The following is a 24,583-nucleotide window of genomic DNA, read 5'->3' on the forward strand; positions in this document are numbered from 1 at the left end:
AAAGTGCAGATTACCAATTTATTACCTCTTTAAGTTTGTAAATAAAAGAATTGTTACAATAGTACAACACTAAGAACAGTGATTTACTATAGAAATTATTCTAAATAAAAAAAATAAACAAAATTTTTGATATTACTTTGATTACTTACAGTGAATTTATTTTGTGTATGGTAAGTAATTTAAATAATTTGTGGTCCTAAATATTCAACAAAAGATTTAAAAGTTTATTTTACAATTTACAGGAATATTCTAAACTATTCTAAAAAAAAAAAAAGTTAATTTAAATAAAATGAAAAGTTTATTTTATTTTTCATTTAATTTTTATTTATTATTTTTTTTTTTTTAAGTTTTACTATTAGGTGATTTTGATTCATTCTTGACAAAACATTAGAAAATAAAATTAATTGGAGCCTTTTTTATATAGATATTTTATTAGCAATAATACACCGAAATCCTTGTAATCTTTGTCTTGTTGCGATCTTTGTAAAGGCCATTTATTTAGACAGATTCGAACTATATATATATATTTTTTTTTTAATTGAACTTAAGCCCGGCAATTAGGGCCATTAGTTGTTTTTAGGGGTTATGAACTATGGTAAGGGGTAAGGTTGGTACGGTAGGTTGTATTTTACGATTGTTACGGTTGATAGCAAACACGTGTATGTGTGGCAAGGTTTTTAACCACTGATCCCGAGTGGTCACCCATCCGGGAGCTAGTAGCTGTGGTCGTTACTTACTCTCAGTCGCATTCCGCGACTGGTAGCAGCCAACGCACCACGCCAAGCCACAACTATATATTATTTAATTCATTTAGAACGTATGTAGAATATTATTACATAATTTATTTTACCCTATTTTAATATTGGTATGATATCTATCTCTATTACATGAAATGAGGTTTATGTATTTTAATCTTCCACATAAAAAAAAAAAACATGAAGTTGTCATGTCTTCAATGACTATGTATAATAATTAATAATTTTTATTTTATATAACAAAACATTTTTTTTTCATGTATATTTTTTTTTAATTTCAAGATGCAAAGTGACCCTTGCGTTATAAAGAGAGGGTGAAGCCTCTGAAAGTGTTTTCAGGCAAAGAAGCAGACGACAGAGCTCCTTAACAATATATAATATCCTCGTCTGGTTGTAGGGTTTTTATTTTCATTTTCTATAAATGAATAATGCGTTTTATACGCCGTTGAATGCGTCGCAGCTCGTACCTATCCCGTTCGTTTAAATGTTTGAGAAAAAAAAAAACTACTCGTCGTTTCCGATCAAAACTCGTTAATAGTTCTCGCGCACGCGCCCACTATTCAATATTTTTTTATGATGTTAATAACATTATTATATAGTGGTTAATAATGCTATTACTATTTACTATCGTTAATAGTCAGCGTGACGTGCAGGTTTAATATTATTTACCTTGGAAATCAAAAATATCCGTCTAATTATTTGAATGAATGGCTATTTTGAACGGTACAAGCTACGCGTTTAATACTACAGACTTATCATTTATTATTTAATCAATTTGTTTCTAATAGAAAACATTATAAACCAGTGGCAAGTTGTACTATGTAATTTCTATGAAACTATAATAACATTAATATTTTGTATGTTCTATAGCTTCGTTAAATTGGACTATTATATTGTATATTACCGATAATTTGAAAGAGTCAAATAAAAACATAAAATCGTTGGTAGCCAATAAATGAATAATTAAATTAAATTGTTATTAGGTATGTTTTAATAGGTTTTATCATCCAAGTTGGTTTTTTTTTCAAATTACTTATATCGTTCAGAGATCTAGCCTGCTAAGAAGACAAACGAAATTTTTTCAATATAATACACGACGATGGATTATTTTTATATTGCAACGCTTGTGCTATAACCTTTATGTGTACACAACACTTGAGGATCGATTAAACGCCATATAATTGTTGATAATAATGATGTTTTATGATTATCATTTTTTCATCATAATTTTAGTACAATATTAGACATTTTATTGATTTTTCCGTCGTCTTTCTGGTGAATAAATTAATTTGTCAGATAGGTACAATCTGCGCGTATCCATTAAAATAAATCAATGTTAACTTATATTATTACTTGGTTCGTCGATATTCTGACATAATAACGTTAAAAATCATGATCTCCCGCTAAGCTATATAAGCCCTTTAAAATTACTCAAAAATAATACTTAACTAAGTCATTATATTTAACGTACATAATGATGTATCGTATAATTATATTTATTAATGTTATCTTCGACCTATTCCTGATGCACGCGATCATAAAGTTTCAGACGTTTGGTTGTTTTTTTTATTTATATGTACCTACTTCGCCATTGATATAAAATAGTAGTATTGAAATCATAAATTTTACTAAAATAATCGATTCCCTAATAAAATAATTTATGTATATTTTTTATCTGCAGGTGCATATCGCAGAGTAATGTTACTTTTGACCTTTGGGAATTTGGATCACCGGTACATAGTATAGTCAATTAATATTTAATACTTATATTTTTTTTCTATCCATAAGTACACTGGATCGATGAAAATCATTTATCTAAAAATTATTGAAAGAAAAAAAAAAATTAATAACCTAATTATTTTATCTACAAAATATAATGTATTAACTTCATGCAAATACAATTTTAATACAAGTATATTGCTTTAATAAGGACTTAATCCTTATCAATAATATTATTATAATCTGTTTTTTCGAACATAGTAGTGGGATTAGGCTATGTTAAAATTGCTTATAAATATTAAAATAGCTATAAACTAATTTGCCTTCATTGTAACATAGGTATATTAAAAAACCAGATAACTTGTTTTCGCTATATACAGTATGATTTGATTACATAGTCATTAAGAATAGGTCACTGTAATGGATGTGTTAAATTTGAATTCATTGATAAACGTAGTTAAATGGTTATGAGTTAAGCTGAGGTATTAATCGACATTTATTCTTTCGTGGAGAATAGTATATGGTATATTATTATTGTATTATTATCTTAATTCTGTAGATTGAATCAATTTTTGCTAAAACATATTGTATAATATATTTTATTATGTTATAAGTTAATCTTAACGAAACTTAGAATAGTGTGAATTTAGGTTCGTGATATATAGTTTAATAATATGTACAACATTTTAAAAATTCATCGTATGTAGGAAACGATTATGAGTGTGATTGCATAGTGATTATGTATATACGATTAATATTTTTGATTCAAAACAAAATCGATTTTGTTGAAAAACTAATGTTCTATAAATATTCCCATTTTCTGTTGGTTTTTTTTTTTTTTTGTTTTGTTTTTTTTCAATTCTTAAAGTGCATAAGATTGCCTACTATAAATCTAAATTGCAACTCAAAACTACCTAGAAGAAAAAAAATGTATAGGAAATTTTCTGCTTTAAAACGCGACGACAGACTTTATTGTAAAAACAATACATTTCTTTTGCTCAGAGTAAAAAAAAAAAAAAAAATCTAAGAAAAACAATCGTGCACAATGAGGAATAACGATCGAAATAATGTTATTTGATTTGTGATTTTAGACGCCATAACAAAGATGAATTACGAACAAGTTTCAGAATACCTTGGTTATTGTTGCCTGTTCCCGATCGATCAACTGATTAACAATAATCTACGTACAGTGTTCAAAAGATGTGAATTTAAAGTAATAGTATAGATTATAATAAATTCCTATTTTAAAGTGTTTATATATTTATTGAAGTATAAATAATTCAAAAGTGATGTAATATTTTTAAGTCATAAACATTTAATCATAACCTTAATCGTATAAAAGAAAGACGGATACATTAAAAAAAAAAATGAACATTTAAAATGTATTCTTCATTATTATTTAACATTCTGTTTATATAATTAACAGTGTTAAATTAATAACGTCGTTTCCAAAACTTTTTTTTGTCTTGTCTGTCTTTTTAGTGTTTGAGTTTTGAAGTTGTTTTAAGGGCCAAAGTTATTTCTCTTTAGACTCTGTTTATACATGTATTGTATAGTTTATAGTATTCGGCCGACCGCCAGTGATAAATATTTAATTCAGCATTTTTTTTTATCTTGTATTTAACGCAGTTGTTCGTCTAAAAGTTTTACCGTTTTCTCTCTTGGACTTTGAACAAGGTATACTTATAATTTCATTTAAAACTGACAGAATTTCCTGAACAACTTAACTACTGTAGAATATTTAGGTATACAGTACAAACATAAAACTGATGATACGATTGAATGAATGAAACATAATGTCGCGCGTTATTATAGAAGTTATGTCTGGATGGTAAGGAAACTATACTAAATAATATTTTCGTATGAATTAATATTTTAATTACATTCAATTTATTTAAAACTAAATAATTATATTCAAATTATTGTTGTATACTCGTACATAACTAAATATTATTAATATTTACAAAGTTCTAAGCGTTATTACTTATTAGTTACTAGTTAATACACTGCTTAAAATTAAAAATGTATTAATGTATTTATCATTGACCCTATTAAACCAGTATTTAAATAATATTTATTTGAAAACAATTGGCTGTAGTAAAATACATTGTTTTTTTTTATTAATATTGTTAATATATAATACTTAAAATCCAATGAATAGGTAATTTAACCTTCGGTGACCTTTGCAACGAACCGTTTTTTCACATATGCTCAACTATAGGTTATGTTCTGTGACTACAAAACTATCACTTCTTAGTTATGATTTTTTTATCATTACATTATGTACACATTTTTTTTTATTTTTGCAAAATAAGTATAATTTATTGCTAGTTGTTATTTTTTACAATTAGTTTTTAGAAAATGAGTTACTAATGAGTGATATTTTCGTTAATATTATCTAACTCAAATAAGTCGTAGTACCATTTTCTTTTGATAAAATAAGGAGCAGAACTGATTTTCAGTCATAGTTCAACTGGCAAGTGGGGATTTTAGTAATTTAGAGTTGAGGAATTAAAATAGTAATAGTGAGGGTACAGGTAAATTGCTGTGTATTTTACCCGTTGGGTATCAAAATAAAGAGTATATAAAATAATTATTGGTATTTGTAGTTAGATGAAAGACTTTTACTGGAATACTAACCTATACAAAGTGATTAGGATTTTGCAAATATTTTTATTTGGTTCACCATGGCGCACTTCCAAGTTACTGCAATGATTATTGAATTGCAAAACAATTGCATTTACAACAAAACAGTGAAATTGCTTGCTACGTTTCACCACAACCAACCAAATCGAAGTTTTTTTCTTGTTTCCTCAATTTCCAAAATATTTGGATTTTTTTTCATTTTAATGAACCATGTGTAAAGTTTCTTTCTTATTGCAGCGTTCGAATGTTTATTTGAAAAAAAATGTGTGATAATTATGATGGTTAGGTTATCAATATTTTTAATTTATCAATTTAAACATGTATTCAATTACGTAATTATATCAACGAATCGCATTAACGGGGGTCGGATGTTTAAAACATATAACTGCAAACAATCTAAATAGCTTACAAAATGCATTGTTTTACCGTTGAATCATTGTATTATAAGTTATAACTGTACTGACTGAAACAATTGGTCATAATATTATATATAACCCGTGGTTAACATACGTTGCTGGATAGTTTGTTCGTATTTATATAAAATAAATTCGATTGCGACCTACACAATATATTAAACTATAATAAATACGGTTACGACGTCTGCATGAAATTAACGATAAGTATTGCGCGAACCTCATCCTCCTCCCTCGTCGTTTATCATATACGTTTGATGACTTTCTCGCGACCATCTTCGGGAACGACCGAAAAGAGGTGACGACGACTATAGTCTTTGCGAACACACTCACACACACAATATACGCATAAAATATCATTTCTCGAGTTGTGTACCTTTATTGTTCCTCGTAAACGGCGAACGACGACGACGACGACCATCACCACCACTACTACCCGTCGCCTGCGAGGACTGCAATAAATTCTTTCTCGGTTTATACCCTAAACCGAGTTAACGGTCGACGCTCGCTGATATCGTGTCTGTGCCTTTTTCCTGGTATTATATTATGATTATTACAGTCGTCGGCGTCGTGGGCGTCGGCCGTCCGATCGTTTGTGTGTGCGTGCGTTCGTGCGTGCGTGCGAGTGACTCATCGGCGGACCCCGTCTGTCCATATTGAGCGGAGAACGCCGCCGCCACGCATACTTTCACCACCGCCGCGACAGAACATTGTCGCCGAGGTACGTTTTATTATAATAATAATCGGACGACCGTATCGCACTCGGCTCGACCGACTTCGTGTTAGACGATGATGTGGTTTTTCGTGTTTGTCGTCGGGTCTCAGTTCCGTGAAATTTGAAATCCCTCTCGCCGAGTATTCGAGCCTGCAAACCGTACGTTTTATGATCAGACGCCAAAATCCCGTTCCTGCGTTATACTTTACGCACTTATCGTGGTATATATATATATATATGTATACGATATGTATCACGCATTATTATTATACGCGCAAGAAGGGGCAAAGGTTTTTTTCGGAGAATTTTTAAAACAAAATAACGTATATATATATATATATACAATTATATTACTTGGCACAGTATATCCTGCTCCCTAACGTCTCCAGAAGTAATAACATTATTTAGGCGTTTTATATACCACATACATATTCGTATGTTTCGGCTCTGTCTATTTGCCGTTGCCGTAGTCTGTGCAACAATCCGTTATATTATGGTTATCGCAACATCGTCTGAAACACACTCATATAGAATGATTCACCGAGCATACTCAATTGATTTTTTTTCTTAAATAATGTTCAGTTTTTCAAAATCTGGTTTGAGGAGTTATTAAATATACTTAAAGATTATATCATCAAATTATTGAGAATTGTTGCACTACTTGAGGAGACACAAATTATTACTGTTTAACAAATGTTAACCCTTTTCAACGTAAATTAATAAGTAGATATATGTATATTTATTTATTTTTTCAATTTTCGTGTATCAGATATTCAATATAATATAATTATTATACTATTTAATATTGGATGTAGTGTTTATAACAATTAGATAATTTTTACAAATTATATATTTTTATGGATTACTTAAATATTCAAATCACTATAGCCCACAATTTTTTTTGGTTAGGCAATAAGTAAGGTTAGTTACCTACTACTCGTTCAAATTTTAATGTAGATATAGTGGAATTAAAAAAAAAATTATCCACTAAGTAATTTACAATGAAAACAGGTTTCTTATTTGGAAAAAAAATAGTTTGTATCACCATAAGACACTCTTTAACTATATAAAAATATCTCAAGAATTTGAAAATATAGCAAGTGTATTAAAAATTTGAATAAATTCATTGTTAAAGATAAAGCCATAAGATGGATATTGGAGCTTAGATTTAAGATCCCTGATCTACGTTTTATACGAGTATTTTTATTGTTGTTGTAGAAATTTAATATTTATTTTAAAAATCATTTTATTATTATTGTTACCTATTTATTTATTTATTTATTTATTTATTTATTTATTTATTTATTATTTGATTAAAATTATGAAAATACTGTGATAAAAAATTTAAAAAGATTTTCGCAGTCACCTTTATACTATTAAGTTATTTAAATTTTTATCTTACGTACTAAGTAGGTTTTTGTAGTTCCAAATATGTTTTAAATGTTTTATAGGATTGTCTTATTATAATTGAATTATAATATAAATTTTTGCGGCTTTCATCTTTGTCTGACCTGTTTCATTCGGAAATGTAAATATTTATCTTTCAATAACGACTTCAAAGGTATTAAATGTAAAATGAAGACTAACACCATGTGATTAGTATTGATTTTTCAAATTATTTTTAAATCCAAATTCATTAATAATGTTAAAATATAAGTATACTAGGTATGAATGAAGATATATTGTAATAATTGCAAATCGCTATAATAATCAAAGAATATATTTTTATTCAAATTTCGTCTCGATCTAGCCCTACGTTTAGTTAATGGTACATAATACATACCAATTATTACGGTTTTTAAACGGTCGAGAATCTTGTTAATAATATATTTTTTTAACCTCTCATTTTAGCTGTAAAACTATCTCGTATTTAAATGACGTTTCATATAAACACGGTTCTTGGAGTAAAGATAGTTTTTAATTAGAAAACGTATAATTTGGTGGTGAAGCGCATACAAATTAATCTTGAACCCCAAACACCCAAACATCGTATAGATATTATAAATACATTATAATAATAATAATAATATTGAACATGCGTAAAAGCAATAAAATTCTATGGAATTGTGGAAGTGATGAAATTGCAGCATGCACACAACTCATTAAAATATTCTGTATGCGCATAATATATATATATTATATGTGAGAAGATTTTCATACGATTCTGTTTATGATCATATTTTAAGAATTAAGATTAATTATACCATTTCCTCGGCAGCACACATTTCGACGTCTGGGAACGTATAATGGTATTTTAAAAGTTGAAAATAACTCGTTTCTATGTATTTAATATCCTATATTTCGAAATCGTATAGTATTATAATATACTGTTATGTATTTATAAACAACTGATAAACAGAAAATTATATTATATCTCACGTATTTTATTATAATGTATTATGCTTTAATTTATCGTACAATAAACTGTATCATCGCGGTGAAATATCAAAATCTACCAACATGTTTTGGAGTGTCGCTTCAAGTCCCAAAAACAGTAAAATTGTGAAAAATTTCAGATTATAATAATTTCTTTTTTTTCACAAGGTCGATTAGGCCGAGCGAGTTACAAACATAATTTTATTATATATTGATTTACTAAAAAAAAATGTATTGAAATTTTCTATCGTAATCAGATATTTGACCTCACTTTCGGTGTGCTGCCATAATTTAAGTCGATCGGAAATGGTTATTATATTATACAGATTGAATGATTAGTTATTGACGTGTTTACATGTATCATTTTAGGTCTAAAAGTCGATTGCAAGCGCTTTGTTGTTTTGTGTTTATTGTGTAAAAAAAAAACAAATTCTTAATCGTATATAGAACTATAGTAATCTGGGTGATTGAAACTCAAGGTAAAAGTTAAAGTTGTAATAACATTCAACGAGAGAGTGTGTATAAACGATTTGGGACAAAGTTCGTAAAAAAAATTGCCCTAAACTGAAATTCAATGAAAGTTTGACACAAACTTTTTTCAAACACAAATAGTTTACCTATTCTTTGATCGAATGTCGTGAGCCAAGCATCTGATTAAATATAAATTGGTTCCAATACGATTAATATTCGATATTAATGGTTTTTGACATTACAAGGGGGTGTTAGTCCTAGTATTTCTAATGGGTTTGATATGTTATTTAAACATTATTTTAAATTTCAAAATAATTTACCAGAGGTCATCTCTTCTGTTTTTGTATGTATAGTAATATTTTAATTGTATCTATTATTACATAATTATGAAATTATATTATAACATATTAAAAAAATGCTAAAAACATATTCACTTAGACGGAAAAGAGGGTAAAGAAGGTAAAAAACTTATTACAGAAGTCATAGATAAAAGTATTATTATAGTACATACATTTTTATTAATTATTTTTAAACAGTACAACTTTAAATTATTGAACTTTTTTGAAAATAAAATAAAACTAGCCTAGACTATTTTTAAATAGGATATTTTACTAAAATAATATATAAAGTTCTATTGATCAAGTATTCTTGTCTTGTAGTGAATAATTGTATTTCTAAATCGTATTCATTCGATTTCTCGGTTTCTCTGTTGATGTAGGTAAAAAACTAGTGCGCTAAAATCCTTTAAGCGCGTTTAACGTATTATATTAAAATTCATAATATATACCTTTAATAATAATATTATTTGTCCAAACGGAGAAATAAACTAGCTGATTATACTTGAAAACGTTATTCAGTGATTAGTTTTTATTTTGGTAAATATTATTCTTTCTGAAGGTTATTTACTATTCGGAATGAATCCTAAGACGTCTAAAACACAACTCGATAATGTATAATAATTGGTAACATTTGACCCGAATCGCGCAATATATTCGTGTCGATTAATAAAATTGCTGATATGGATATTGTCGTATTTACGAATATTTTCTCCAAGACGAGTACTATTATTTCCACAGATTATTTATATAACGTTACTTGGTGATGTAAAAAATTCAATCATTTTAAAATCAAAAATTCATTTTTTTACTTAATTAAAGGAGGTGCTAACATTCGTGTTGTTAGAATATAACTTAGTTTCGTTAAAACAGTTGAGTATATATTTTTATTCATTAATATAATATTTATAATAATGATTATTTAATAGTATTACTCGTGTTACAAAATTAGAAATATTATCTCTGTTCAGAGTTATTATTTTTTAATATATTCTATTTTATTAAATGTAAAAATAATAATAATAATTAATTATTTAAACTGTTTACACTTAAATTGTAATTAATTTTTCTTTATGTGACTTCCAAATTAGTATTTACTTAAAGTAATATAATAATACTTGATTCTTTAATTTTTATAACACTTTGATTTTATTAATTCATTTATTTAGACTCTTTGATTCGGTTACCGCACTACAATGGTTTATATTTCCTATACTTTGTCCGTAACGCATTGCGCAATAATATTGTAATATTGCAATATGTACGAACTTCTCGAACCGTCATCCGTTTCAACTGAACGACGATGTTATTTTGGAATGGTTTTCGTGACGTTGCATTTATAATTAAGGATATAATAATAATAATAATATATTCTTTGTGTGTATACAAATAATTTTAATTATAATAATAATACAAAACATGTGACGTGTTTATGGGACATGCGACCAAAAACTAAAAAACTACCGAGTTGACCAAAGTGTTTTAGTTTTATCAAAATATTGAGTTGTGTGCTGAAAAGTCATCACATCGCTATGTCGATTTTGCGGCGTTAGAATTTTGATAAAATCAAATGATGTTTCACCTTAGCCCTTGGCAACGTGGCTACGGTGGTGCAGGGAGTGTAGGCTTGAGTCACGTTTTGTGCCGTGGTCGTTTCGTGACCGGACCGCGACAAGTAAATATTTTATTTTCTTGTAATTTTTTTTTTTTTTATAGCTGCAGCGCCGATGACGTGAACGAACGTATATCGAACCAAAAAGCTCGTATATAGAGGTTCATGTATACTTGAAAGTTGAAACCATATAATAACGCGCGTTACATGACAAAAAAATAATATGTCCTGCGATTTTGCAAGTTCTTTTTCTTCGACATGAACTTTAAACGAGACGCCATTTATATCCCGTTCAGGTCTAACAGTAATGACAACACGCGGACTCTGCGTATGTATCCACTGCTCCGTTTATTGTTTACCAATTGTTTTTCAATTTATCGAATCTGAGAATTCATTAATTTTCTATTTTGTTCGTTATAGTAGTTTTATATTATTATTATTGTACGGCGGTGGTTTCCACGTAACGTCCTCCCTAGCAGAATGTAAGATTTGTCTTAAATATTTTCCTTGTTCGTGAGTCCTGCCGGTGACTATACAGCTTTCAAAATAATGATAATCATTGAAATGAGAAGCGGCTAAATGAGGCAGATATTGTCTGCTATTTGTTTTATATACTTCACTTATTTTTGCAATGTTCATCTGAAACCATAACCTCATCTGGTACGAAGTCGCGGACTCAACAGAGGGTTAATTTACTTTATTTGTTTTATTGAAAAGTAATTTTTAAAGGGATTACCGTTTCAGGTCTATATGAAACATAAAAATTGTATGTGTTACGTTCCTCTTCCCCTTCCAATTTTTTAGTGGTTTTTTTTTTTGGCGAAAGACGTTTGATGTATAGCACAATCTTGGTTTTTAATATCGTGTATTCGTGTGTGTTGTCGTTTTGGTAATAATATGACAAGTTCGAGGTGGTCTGTAATACATACACCTTAAGACTTGAAAAATAACCTTACTTTAAATAATTTAAAAGTTTAAATGTGCGTAACTTAACGTATGGTGCGCATATATATTACAAAACGAGCTGTGCTACTTTGATATTTGTTTCAGTCAGTTATACAACGAGAATAATTGTCATGTATATTATATGTGTGTATATTTAATGGCCGACTGGGTCGACAACCGTAATTAAAATTGAGTAATTTTTACGTAGTTCTGCAACAATGATTGGTTTAATAAATATATGAATGGATTAAATTTAAAAAAAAAATATTTACGCCTACATACACCAGGATACTGTAAATTATGTCTATTAAAAGTCAACTAAAAACATTTGATAAAAAATTAAAAACTCCGATAATATGTTAAAAATTTTAGTCAGCGTTGGAACATAATAAACTAGACAAAATAAAATAAAATTAATGTCTAGGAAATTTGTCATCTTTATTATTTAAAGCTATGATAAAATATATAGATTATAGATATAGAGCTTGAGGGGTAAATAAGTTAAAAAATAATTGTTTATCAACACAACGCGCGGACGTTTTTCTGTATATTTTTTTAAATTGAATTTCTCATTATAAAGCACTTTTTGACAAAAGTTGGATTACGAAAAATGATAACGTATATCATATGATTATTTATGATATATATATATATATATATGTATATATTAAATTCGATAATACCCGACAAATTTGACTACCCGACAATACTTTATTACAGTTTTCCGGTCCCATACATGTCGGATTACCGAAACTATGCTCACGTACATAATATATGGAGTGTAATTGTGGTGAAAGCACGACGTCCGCTTTTCTGAAATATATAGTTATATATAATGTATAAACGCGACGATACATATTTATAATAAACAGACGGCTAGCGGATTAACCGTGAAAGTATGTGCTCTAAATGAATAATTCAAACACGTTGGACTTTATATAGTTGCCGGGGCAGTTAATCATTTACGGTGGTGATGTGTGCGTAAAGAAAATATAATAACTAGTTCAATGACTCCATTGGTTGGCGATAATAATAAGTGTGCGAAAAGACGGACAAATCTCGTGTGTCTACTTACTTGCTATATTATATTCGAAATGTCGTATTTTTTTCTTTCTATAAGATATTTTGTTTGTAAACGTGTTTTATGTATGTCTCATTTTATTCGTCGTTTTTATGTTTTATTGTTTTTTTTTCCCAGGACATTTTGAACAGACGACTCGAAGAACGCACGGACGAGATGGTAGAACGAGGATTGATCGACGAGCTTTGCCAATTTAAAAACGAACTTTCCAAAATCAAGTAAGTTGTCTCGTTCTGTTTATATTATACCTATTGGTGTCAGCTATATTATATAACATTATCGTAAACGGTTGAGACGTATGTTCCAAACCTGTAGTTCTATGAATGTTTCTCGTGCGGGTTTTTTTTTTTATTATTATTGCCAATGGTCAAAAGCGTATATCGCTGAATAAATTTATAATTCGCTCTTGTAATTTTTATATTTCTGTCAATATATTATTATGTAATTATTTTCCATACAGTTCAAAAATCAGTTGATTTCTGATTTTTTTTTTTTTAACAAGTAAAGTTTTTTTTTGAAGAAAGCAGTTCATGGTAAATTTATTATTTTTTTTTATAGCAAATTTTTTCAAATACTTAGATTTTTACAATATTTAAGAAATGTCCTCTATTTTTTTCCGAATAAGAACTAACCTTTTTTATTGTTAACTGGTAAATACATTTTTTTGAAACTTTTGATATAGGTACTCATCTGAATACAAATTCAAATAAGTAGATTTCGATTTATTTAAATGGATATACTTCTGCATAATAATAGTTCGTAAAAATACAAACGTAAAATTTCATCTAGTTTCTACTATTATACTTGGACTATAAATTATAAAAATTGTAAATAGATAAATTATTATTATTATTATTATTATTATTTTAATATCATCACAGCCTATGTCATGATAGGTAGCTATATCAAATATTGTAGACCTATTGTTATCCTTAGTACCTATACGAAATAAAATTCGTAAACTTAAAAACTATTCATTCTTTGACGTAAATCGATTTATATAATGAAATATTTAAATACGTTCTACTGCTAGTGTTTTATAGTATGACGCGTCTTTTCATTATACTTTGTATAACTATATACAAACTGGTATATAACGAAACGAATCGTTTAGACTATAATATTCAAAACAAACGAACTTGTTCGACGAACGATTTATTACTTCCGGACACATACATATTTTTATAGGATCGATTGTATAAATTATTATTAGTAAACGTTCGATTTATGGTCATTATTATATTATTTATATATAATACAGTACAACGTGACTACCGTCGGTGTATGAATGAGCACTGGAGGGCCCGTTGTACCTACCTGGTTATAACGATGCGAGTTTTGTAAGTGTACATATGTGAGGTTAAATTAGGTCGGTCTGCATATCTGAGGAAGTTCGAAATATAATCATAGACGAAAAAACAACGACAGTATACATACGAATATTATATACTTACATTGCTGTATAAATACCCCTCTCGCCACAATATTTTGTCCAAGTATGCGTATAAAAATCGTTTGAGGGCATACATTATACAAAACGTTTATACACATTAAATAAATGCAGTTATTTATAGGGTACACACAACACATAATACCGTACGCTGTACGACTCACGATGTTATTATATTGTTGATATAGAGAGAACTTTGCAGTACTTATAACGTATATCTATGTATATCCTTAATATTATATACATATATACGTTTATTGTTTTATACATTCGTATGCCGTTCGTGACGCATAACCGGTTCGAGCGAATTTTTTCATTTTAAGTATTGTAAAATATGTTCTCGATGCATTATCAACGTGTACCTAATGAGTGTTAACACGATCGGGAAAGTTTTTTTTTTTTTTTTGCTCTTCGAATGATTTTACAATTGTAATTTATTATTTTTATATACATACGATATAATGTAATACTTTATATAAATCTAAGATTATTAATCGATTTTTTTATGTAATGTATTTTAGCTTCAATTTGGACTTTACAAAGGGCGTGTTACAATGCATTGGTCTGAAACAGTTTCAGCAGTATTTGGAGCTGCCGGTAGACAGTCGCAATACCGAGATTGGCCGCAAGTGTCTGGAGGATGCGCTCATCGCCATGAAGTACATGACCAAAAAGTACGCCAGGCGGCAGATACGATGGATCAACAACCGTTTTCTCAAGCCCAACGACAAACAGGTGACGATTTAAATATCACTATAACAACACTAATCATAAAAGCCACTCTTATATATGATTTATAGGTGTTTAGTTACCACAATATTAACAATAACAGTTTTTTTTACACATTGCAGGCCGTCTCGGTGTACCAACTGGACTGCACCGACCTCAAGGAGTGGCAGCGACTAGGCGACCAGGCGGTAGACTTAGCACAGGTTGTTTTGGGCAGGAAACCTCGCGGTGAACACACGCTAGAGCCCATCGATATCAGCGATCAAAAAATCGTTTTACCTGTATACGGCGATTATTATTGCGAAGACTGTTCCAGACCATTTTCTAGTGAGTGTCAGACGCCTCGAGCATCAATCCTGTGTGTTTCTACGACAGAGAGAGAGAGAGAGAGAGGGGCAACCTCAAAATATTTTATGTTTTGTCGATAACGGTGTGATTAATGGTTATGACAATGCGCTGTTTTGTACGAAATAACTATTCTCTGAGTTTTGTATGTGGTGTCTCACCTAGCGTTGGTACTTATTGATAACTTTTTTCAAATCACTAAATACGATTTTAGATAGTTATTAAGCTGTAATTCTGTATTAATGTGCTGTTATTAAAGTATTCACAGATAACTTAAGCTAAAAAAAAGTTAATTCGTTTTTAGTTTTTTCAATCATAGAACTATTTTAAATCATGAATAAATTAATTATTAATTACTTGATATTTCTGATTATTTGAATAGAGTTTGACAAGTTTAAAAATGTAAACAGAAAGAAGTGAACAGAGGAGTATACTAGATAGATAAAGTGAAGTCTTGACAACACCTTATGTGTAGTACTACAACCTATGTATGTACAGGAACCAAATATGATATTTATAGTTGTAGAATATGATCTCGACTATTAATAAACTAAATTATATAGTTTAATATGTATGAATAAATTAAACGAGTTTTTTAAACTCTAATAAATATTGGTAAAACCATCTTACTGTAGATACTTTCCGCTTGTAAAATTGTAACTACTTAAACTATTAAAATGTGTAATAAAAAATTATAAAAATAAAAAGTATATGTTAAGTAAGCAGTAAGAAGATGTATTCAGTTTGTGAGTTGAAAGAGAAGGTTGGAGGCTAGTTTGATCATATATATTTTTTCTTAAAATTTGTGTTTATTTCTTAGAGTTAACTAGAATGCGTTGTAGATTATGCTAAAATATTATTGTAATAAAATAATAGTTATGTTTGATATCATTTAAAAATGTTGTAATCGCTCCTATCAATTAGAATATAAATATAGCATAACAAATAATATCTGATCCGTTATAGATATTAAAAAAATATTTAATGACTATTAATCTATGACAGCATTTCTTAAACTGTGTTAAGTTTAAGTAATTTTCTTGAAAATTTTGAGATAAATTATTTTAAAATATCCTACTAAAGATAAGAAGCGATTAGTAAGGAAAAAAATGTTTGTACAACTTTCATTAATAAAACCCAATATTAAGAATATTTGTTATAATAAAAAACAATTTCACTTATCTCATTTAAGTTATAATTTAGTCTAATTAAAGTAATTTAAGTATTATTATAAACAATTATTATTATTATTGGTTTAACATATTTTATGAATAAAATACCTTTAACACATTGTTATTACATGAAATAATTATAATTTTTATTGAAAATAATCCTAAAAAAAACTAAAAAGCTAAAAAAGTAGGGGTTCCACGATAAAAGTGAACATCAAAAAGGGTTCCTCGGATAAAAAAGTTTAAGTTATGCTGACCTATGGTATACTTGTAAATGATTGTCACATATTTTTGTTTTCTTTATGATTAATTTATTTTGTTTTGTTGTAGATGACATACAGTACAACATCCATATGGGTTCAAAGAAACATGTTAAAGTAATGATGAAACGTAAACGAAAACTCCAAGATACAAATTTACACAACGACGGCGACAGCGAGAAAAAATTGTATACTCATAGAAAAACATAGATTAATCAAATTAAATTTGTTATTCATTAATTGTATCGCGATGATGTTATAATCCGATATTTAACTACATAAATTTTTAATATTGTAAAATAATTCAATGGACTGAAAAAGTGTATGAATTTAGGGTTTGAGAAATCTCTAGACTATGTAAACACAGGGTTGATGTTGAAATATTTGTCATATAATGTTAATTTATAAGATCAAGACTGATTATAGATTTTAGTTAAATAAACAAGTTGTTTTGTAATATTTTGTAATATTTTACTTAATATTTAATGCTGTTATAATTGTTATCATTATTTTACTAATAGATATGTTATTAAATTCAGAGATAGTAAACATTACTAATTGTTTTAATGTTCCAAAATCTTATTTTAGTAGGTATATATTAAAACCAGGAATGTAAAATAACATTGTAAGCGAAAAACCGTTTAAAAAAAAAAAAAAATACTTTTACTCACAAAACCATCTTATATTACATTATTTTAAAATTATACGTGTTGAAAATTGTTCATGCAAAAAAAGAATACATCATAATTCAAAATCAATGTACTGTACAGTTGTACAGATAACTATTTTTACTAAAGAATTTAAATTAAATTATCTTATAATAATGTTATAAGTCTTTTAACTAGAAATTTTTTTACTGACATTATTCAAAATGGATTAAAATTGTCTAGGTAAAATTTATAAGGCACATGCCAATCTATACAATCATTAAAGATATGTTTTCTACAACTAATTGGTAGGTACTGTAAATAGTGTCACATTATTCTTTTGACATTACTCATTTATAATTGATTATACGCAATTTATTAAATACTATTATATTGTATTTTGTCGCTTAACTTACCACCCATCATCTACCTTACATTTTGGTCAAAATTTTAGCTCATGACATATTGTAAAAGGCACAATCAACTGTACAGAAATTGATTTTTATTGACATCCTCTTACATTCTATTGTCTCAAACCATAAATACAATGACATACACATAACATTCATCATGTTCAATTTAAGTAGGCCATTAAAGTTTTAAGAGAATAATAGTTCTTAGTAGTTTATGTTATGATGTTTTTGTTTATATTAATTATTCAAATTAATACATAATAATTTTTTAAAGTTAATTAATATTATAATAATAGTTTATTTGAATAATTTAAACATATAAAATGTTTGTATTTAAATGTTTGTCAGATTTGAGAATATTCTCTAAAACTCGTTGGTTATAAAAGTGTCAATTTATGGAGTAATCGATTTCAATGTTTTATTGCACAATTCGTGTTCGGCTTTCGACCAACCTTTGAAAATCATCAACTCCAGACCCCGAGACCGATTTATAGGGAAACTCAAGAGCCTCCACAAAATATTAAAATAATCCACAAAAGCATTTTTTCTCCTAATGATGTATTAATTGAAATATATAAGATTAAAATAAGATAGAATTTTTTTTTCTTTTGATTACATTTTTTATTCATTCTATTGGTCATTTTTAATATGTGTGATTATGATGTAAGCACTTAGAAAAAAAACTTAAAAGTCAAATATCATTTCATTCATCGACCGTTGTCCACCACTTAATTTTTTTTCATTCAATAACTAGATAACAGCGGTTATAATTTTTATTTTTTTTTTTCATTCATTTCAATATTTATTTTTATGTGTTTTTATTCATTGATTGTTGATTGCATTTTATTTTTTTAAACATCAGAATAATTATATAATTTTACGATTTCCGAAACATCAATGAAATGTAATACGACTGTCACAAATGATCGCATTTCAAGCACGACATACAAACGTGACCACAAATGACCCCGATTTTGATAATCAGGTACACGTGCCTCAAATCTCGGTTTAACTTGGTATGTATTTGAAACAAACAAAGCATCCATTACATTTGTAAATATTTTGTTTAATTATTTAAGTATTCAACTTATTTAAGACTGTACAAAACCATTTTATTTACTGTTTATAATAAACATAATATTATATTCCACTATTCATGATTAATGAACAATTTGAACACGTTTAATTAAATTTGTGACATAAAATCTAATCACAGTTTTATTATAATAAATAAAGTTTAGGTATACATTTTTTTTTTAACCCATAACATGATTTTCTAATCGGTGTCTATCACGGCCATGACAAAAAACAACAAAGCCAAAAATTTTTTATGTCTAATATGGACGGTACCGTCAAACAACTGTCTATAGCTAAAAATAATTTTTTTTTTAAATAGGAAAATCGATGAATGCCCAGTCCACATGTCTGAATCCGGACCCGCTTACCGTTTCGTCATAGACCAGCGGGATCCATCACGATGATGGTGATAAGCTAACCGCCGACCCGATTATAGGAAATCAAACTTTTTTTAAATTTTCTTTTTTTATTAATGTTTTGTTATCGCGGCACAATTATTGGTTGGTGAGTTATTTATTTTTATTATGAATGTTTTATCGTGTTGCATTATCGATACACGCGTGATCAAACACAATCAAAATGCTCGACAAGTTAATTCTTTTATCGTTGCGTAATACCTACATTTTTCCGTTATGGTCTTATTGACGTCATACCGCGACGTCCGCACATCGATAATCGGCCGACAATGCAATAACTATATTGTCGGTCATTTTTTTTCGATAACGACAACTAAAAATGGTTTGGAAAACATCGCGGTACAACAAGACGTATTGACAAGTAACGGTCGTGTGTCGCAACGATGTCCGTTGTACGAAATACGAATTGAATATATAATAATAGACAGGATTTCCTTGTACTTCGCTTGTAGCTAATTTTCAGAACACGCACTTCGGTATTTGCCTTTAGAAATTGAAGGCAATTTATTTTACACGAGTTTTCTACACATAACACGTCGTTGGACGTCGAGAGAAAGACGTTTCGTCCATTTGTATGTGTTATTATTGTCTTACAAAATGTAGTCAATATAGCAAATTTTTGATTGAAAAGTCTAATAAACGTTGTATTTTTAAACGGGCAGTTTTAGGCGACTATTTTTAAAAGGCTTCAAATATTAATAATTATAGCTCTACCTTCTGAAACTTAGATCAGGCACTTGCGCGTATAGTGATACGGTTAATGAAATAAAAGCTGTACATTCCGGGTTATGATAAAGAGATAACCGATCCTTAGAAAATACTATGTTTACTAGGATTTTCGGTACGATTGGAATAAGATAAGGTAAAACTATATGAACGCGAATTGACCAATTGTACAACCTAAATCATTATTATCATCTATTTTATCTTGTCGTTTGTTTCAAAAGTTTTAATGTTTAATTATTTTCTAGTTAAATAAGTAAAAATGTAAGATAAATATATTATTATAATACAATATATCATTTTAGAAGCGCGTGTCTATCACAAATTATCAAATAATATAGCGGTCTTAAAAATAAATGATCAACAGCAAACATAATGGTCATTGGACCTTCTAAAAAAAATAACTTTTGATTTATAAAGTTTTGAGCGATTTGGTTAGGTATTAAAAACTTTTTCTGGAACACGAGATGATTATACTCGAATTTTACACGATTAACGAAACAAAGGGCGCGTAGTTAAGAAATTTCTCAACAAAATAATTACAAAACATTAAAATTGACAAAAAATTTTATTTACGATACACGGCGCTTTGTATATGCAATAATAATACAATACACATCAACGATCTAAAAATATATCAGCATCGTGAAGGTTTAGTTTCACACATTACGCAGTGATCAGTATCTTCTATACCAAATCGTAGGATGATCTAAAATCAGAGTATTCTAAACGAATAGGGTTTATACTACACCCTTTTCAAGTTATGTATCAATTTGTATCAACATTTGTGAAGAAAAAAAAAATAAAAAGTTTGTGAATTAAACAACTAGTGAAGTATGTTAATTAAACAACATATGAAATAAATGAATAAGTTCAACGGGGTAAATAATGTTCTAAAAGAAGAAATAAAATGTCCGATGATACCGATTGTCCGTTGGCGTTGAGTAAATACTAGATATCGTGTTAAATTTGAATTCAATAATATATCCATGTAGGTATACGCAAAACGATTCTGAACGGGCTTATTACAATCGAATTTTACATGATTAACGATTAATGTTTATCAGGACTATATCACTAAGTATATTTTATGTTGTATTTTCTTTTTTTTTTTGATATTGCTGTTAGACAATATCAAAGTTAATTTTTTTTTTACTATAACAATAATTTATTTAATTTTTAACAAAATTATTACAATTGGAAATATTGTGCGTGTAGAATATAACGATATACAAAAAACTTTAGTGTCATTACGAATAAATTTTTTGAAGTATAATAAAGTAAGGAATATCGTTATTCAGAGTTTGAAAATGTAAGTTCGTTCAAATTTTAAATTAAAATTTCTATAAAAAAAATGTGTGCTTATTTAACTATTTATTGAATTAGAAAAGTTGCTTTTTTTTTAACTTAGGGAAAACAAGATTAATTGTTACATGTTGTGTACTTTTACTTGCCACTATTTTTTTATTATTTTAATCACAATTGATGTTTGAAAATTTTGTTATGCAACTTCTTGAATAGTTTTTATAATAAAAAAAGTTGAAAAATAAAATAATTTTGAATACTAAAATGAAATATTTTGATTAACCCAGTCAAAATGTAACAATGTGCTCCGAAATGGGGTACATTGCAAAATATTGAGAACAAGTTGTTGTGATATACATTTTTATTTTTTTTAAATAACAAATAATACATAATTTTAATTGTTAAGAATTAATGTAACTGTGTATAACAATTTGAAACATATTAAATACAAACAATTAAATAACCTTTTCAACAGTTTTAAAACAAAAACAAACTGTATAGTATTTTATAACATCAAAATGCAAATTGTGTCCAATTTTTTAATTAAAAACAACTTATAATTTATAAATACACGCACGAGATTTATAAGATCACAGAGTACCATCGATCAACACTTCTTTCATCGTGAAAATCCGGTTTTATAAAACCGTCGTCTTAAAATGAAAAGGTTCTAAATCAATTTTTTTGACAAATGGTTTTTTAGCATATATTGTTTAATATTTTATTCTTGTATAAATCAATCTTTAAATCCTATCGATTTGATGATTATTAAATGAGATACTCAGAATGAAAAGGTTTTAACTCTTATAAATATGAATGAAATAACAGTTAGAACTTTTTCATTTTAAACAATAATTAAGAATGAAATAGTTCTAAACGGTCTTAAGTATATTATCTTATAATGAAAAAGTACTGTTATAATACGGTTATACCACTGATGAAATGTTTAATAATACAAATTATTATTGTGCCATAATAAAATATTATTCCGGCATGTAGGTATTTTTCATTTATTTTTGTTTTGTTTGTATGATAGAATAATACATTGTACATCTTATACACGATAAAGTATAAATTATTGACATAATATTGTTAATTATAGATATTATGCTGTTATCATTTAATGTCAGATACTGAAAAAAATTATTATGAAAGTATATTTCAGAATGTATGATTTTTTCAAAAAAAAAGTTTGTTGAGAATTTTATAGCTTATAGTATCAAGTATGAGTTATTATAATTTTTTTATTTATACTTATTTTTAATTTGTCTTTAAAGAATTTTATTACTATTTTATGGTTATTAAAAAATGTATCTTACTTTCTTAGTAAGTATGTTTTTAAATACATTCAACTTTGTTAATATTAAAATAATTTTTTTTACATTTTTATCTAAGCTTAATATTTCACTTATAACTTAATTAATGTGAAAAAATAATGTAAACGTGATTTGATATAACCCCTTTTAATCTAGCACAAGCTAAATCTCATTTTAGTCTATGATTATACAGCATAATTAATTTAAATTTGAATATGTACCTCTTAGTGACATCGAAGATGTCTTAACGTATTGTAGAATTATACCTTGTAGTAAGTATTCGATATATTAAGTCATATAATACTTAACAGGTGATTACTAATTAGTTTCAAAACTAGAATATAATACATTACGAACTAAAATATTTTATAATATTATGTGACGAAATGAACTAACATATTTACACTTGTAATTTGGTATCACTGAATAAAACAAATTATTTTAATTAGTAACAAAAAGTTCTAATTTAATCAATTATATATTTTTTTTTAATGTAAAGGTTCTAATTTGATAAATAATTTTTATTCTCAAAATGTAAAAGTTCTACACGAACAACCTTTTAATTCTAAAAATAATATCTTAGTTTTTTATTATTAAGTTGATCAATAATCGCGTTAAAATAAAATTTCAAAATTTCAAGTTAGGTCGTGTTTTTTTGGAACTTTATTGATACTGCATAAATTTTTCGTAATTTACCATTTACGGTGAAAAAAATTATTCCATTTATATTTTAAAAACGTTTTCCCGAACAATTACAAAAATTACATTAGAACCTTTTCATTTTGATACAACAAAATATCATTATTTCAGTTTGACGAGTGTCTGCAATTCTGTGGTCACTGACAACAAAATAACGCATTTATCTTCTATAGTTCGGAATTGCATACCATATTCAGCTTCTAGTTTAGTATTAGAATCGCACAGTCTACGGTTTTCTTCTAATGATTTACTCAGCTTATCAGAGAGCTCCCGGTTTTCTTCTAATGATTTACTCAGCTTATCACAGAGCTCCCGGTTTTCTTCTGATGATTTACTCAGCTTATCACAGAGCTCCCGGTTTTCTTCTGATGATTTACTCAGCTTATCACAGAGCTCCCGGTTTTCTTCTGATGATTTACTCAGCTTATCATAGAGCTCCCGGTTTTCTTCTAATGATTTACTCAGCTTATCACAGAGCTCCCGGTTTTCTTCTAATGATTTATTCAGCTTATCACGGAGCTTCCGGTTTTCTTCTAATGATTTATTCAGCTTATCATAGAGCTCCCGGTTTTCTTCTAATGATTTATTCAGTTTATCACAGAGCTCCCGGTTTTTGTTTTCAAATACACACTTTTTTTTATAATACTCCCGGATCACTAATCGCATCATACGCAGTCTCGCCATCAACCAACGATTTTCGTCTTCAAAAGTCAATAGCTTTCTAATAAGCCAACGATTTTCTCTTTCTAAGTCTTGGTCCACCGAAAAGTTTTCCTGAGCCACTCTTTTTGTTTCCACTGCTGCTAACTTTTGTTTCTCGATATCTGCCTCCAAATTTCTAATGCCTTGTTTTGCCCTTTTGCTGCACATCGATAGCGTTTCGCCGTTGCAGTCATAGATCGTTGTCTTAGTCTTTTTACTCCGAGATTTAAAAATGTTTTTATAAGCGCATACCACAAACAT

At 28.0% G+C, this 24,583-nt stretch overlaps 1 protein-coding gene across 1 annotated transcript in view; it reads left to right on the forward strand.

The window, feature by feature from the left end:
- LOC112597637 (tRNA dimethylallyltransferase) overlaps nt 1-17,467 on the forward strand; it is a 101,723-nt gene extending 84,256 nt beyond the window's left edge. Inside the window, exons 5-8 of the mRNA XM_025343767.1 lie at nt 13,186-13,286; nt 15,040-15,253; nt 15,370-15,574; nt 17,095-17,467. Coding sequence (XP_025199552.1) covers nt 13,186-13,286; nt 15,040-15,253; nt 15,370-15,574; nt 17,095-17,234 — 660 coding nt within the window. The 3' untranslated portion in view covers nt 17,235-17,467. The remainder of the gene's footprint in view (nt 1-13,185; nt 13,287-15,039; nt 15,254-15,369; nt 15,575-17,094) is intronic.
- Nucleotides 17,468-24,583: the final 7,116 nt, after the last annotated feature.

The sequence above is a fragment of the Melanaphis sacchari genome, unplaced genomic scaffold (assembly GCF_002803265.2).
Source record: "Melanaphis sacchari strain LSU unplaced genomic scaffold, SCAv2.0 Contig42_pilon_pilon, whole genome shotgun sequence".
In the NCBI taxonomy this organism is placed as follows: domain Eukaryota; kingdom Metazoa; phylum Arthropoda; class Insecta; order Hemiptera; family Aphididae; genus Melanaphis; species Melanaphis sacchari.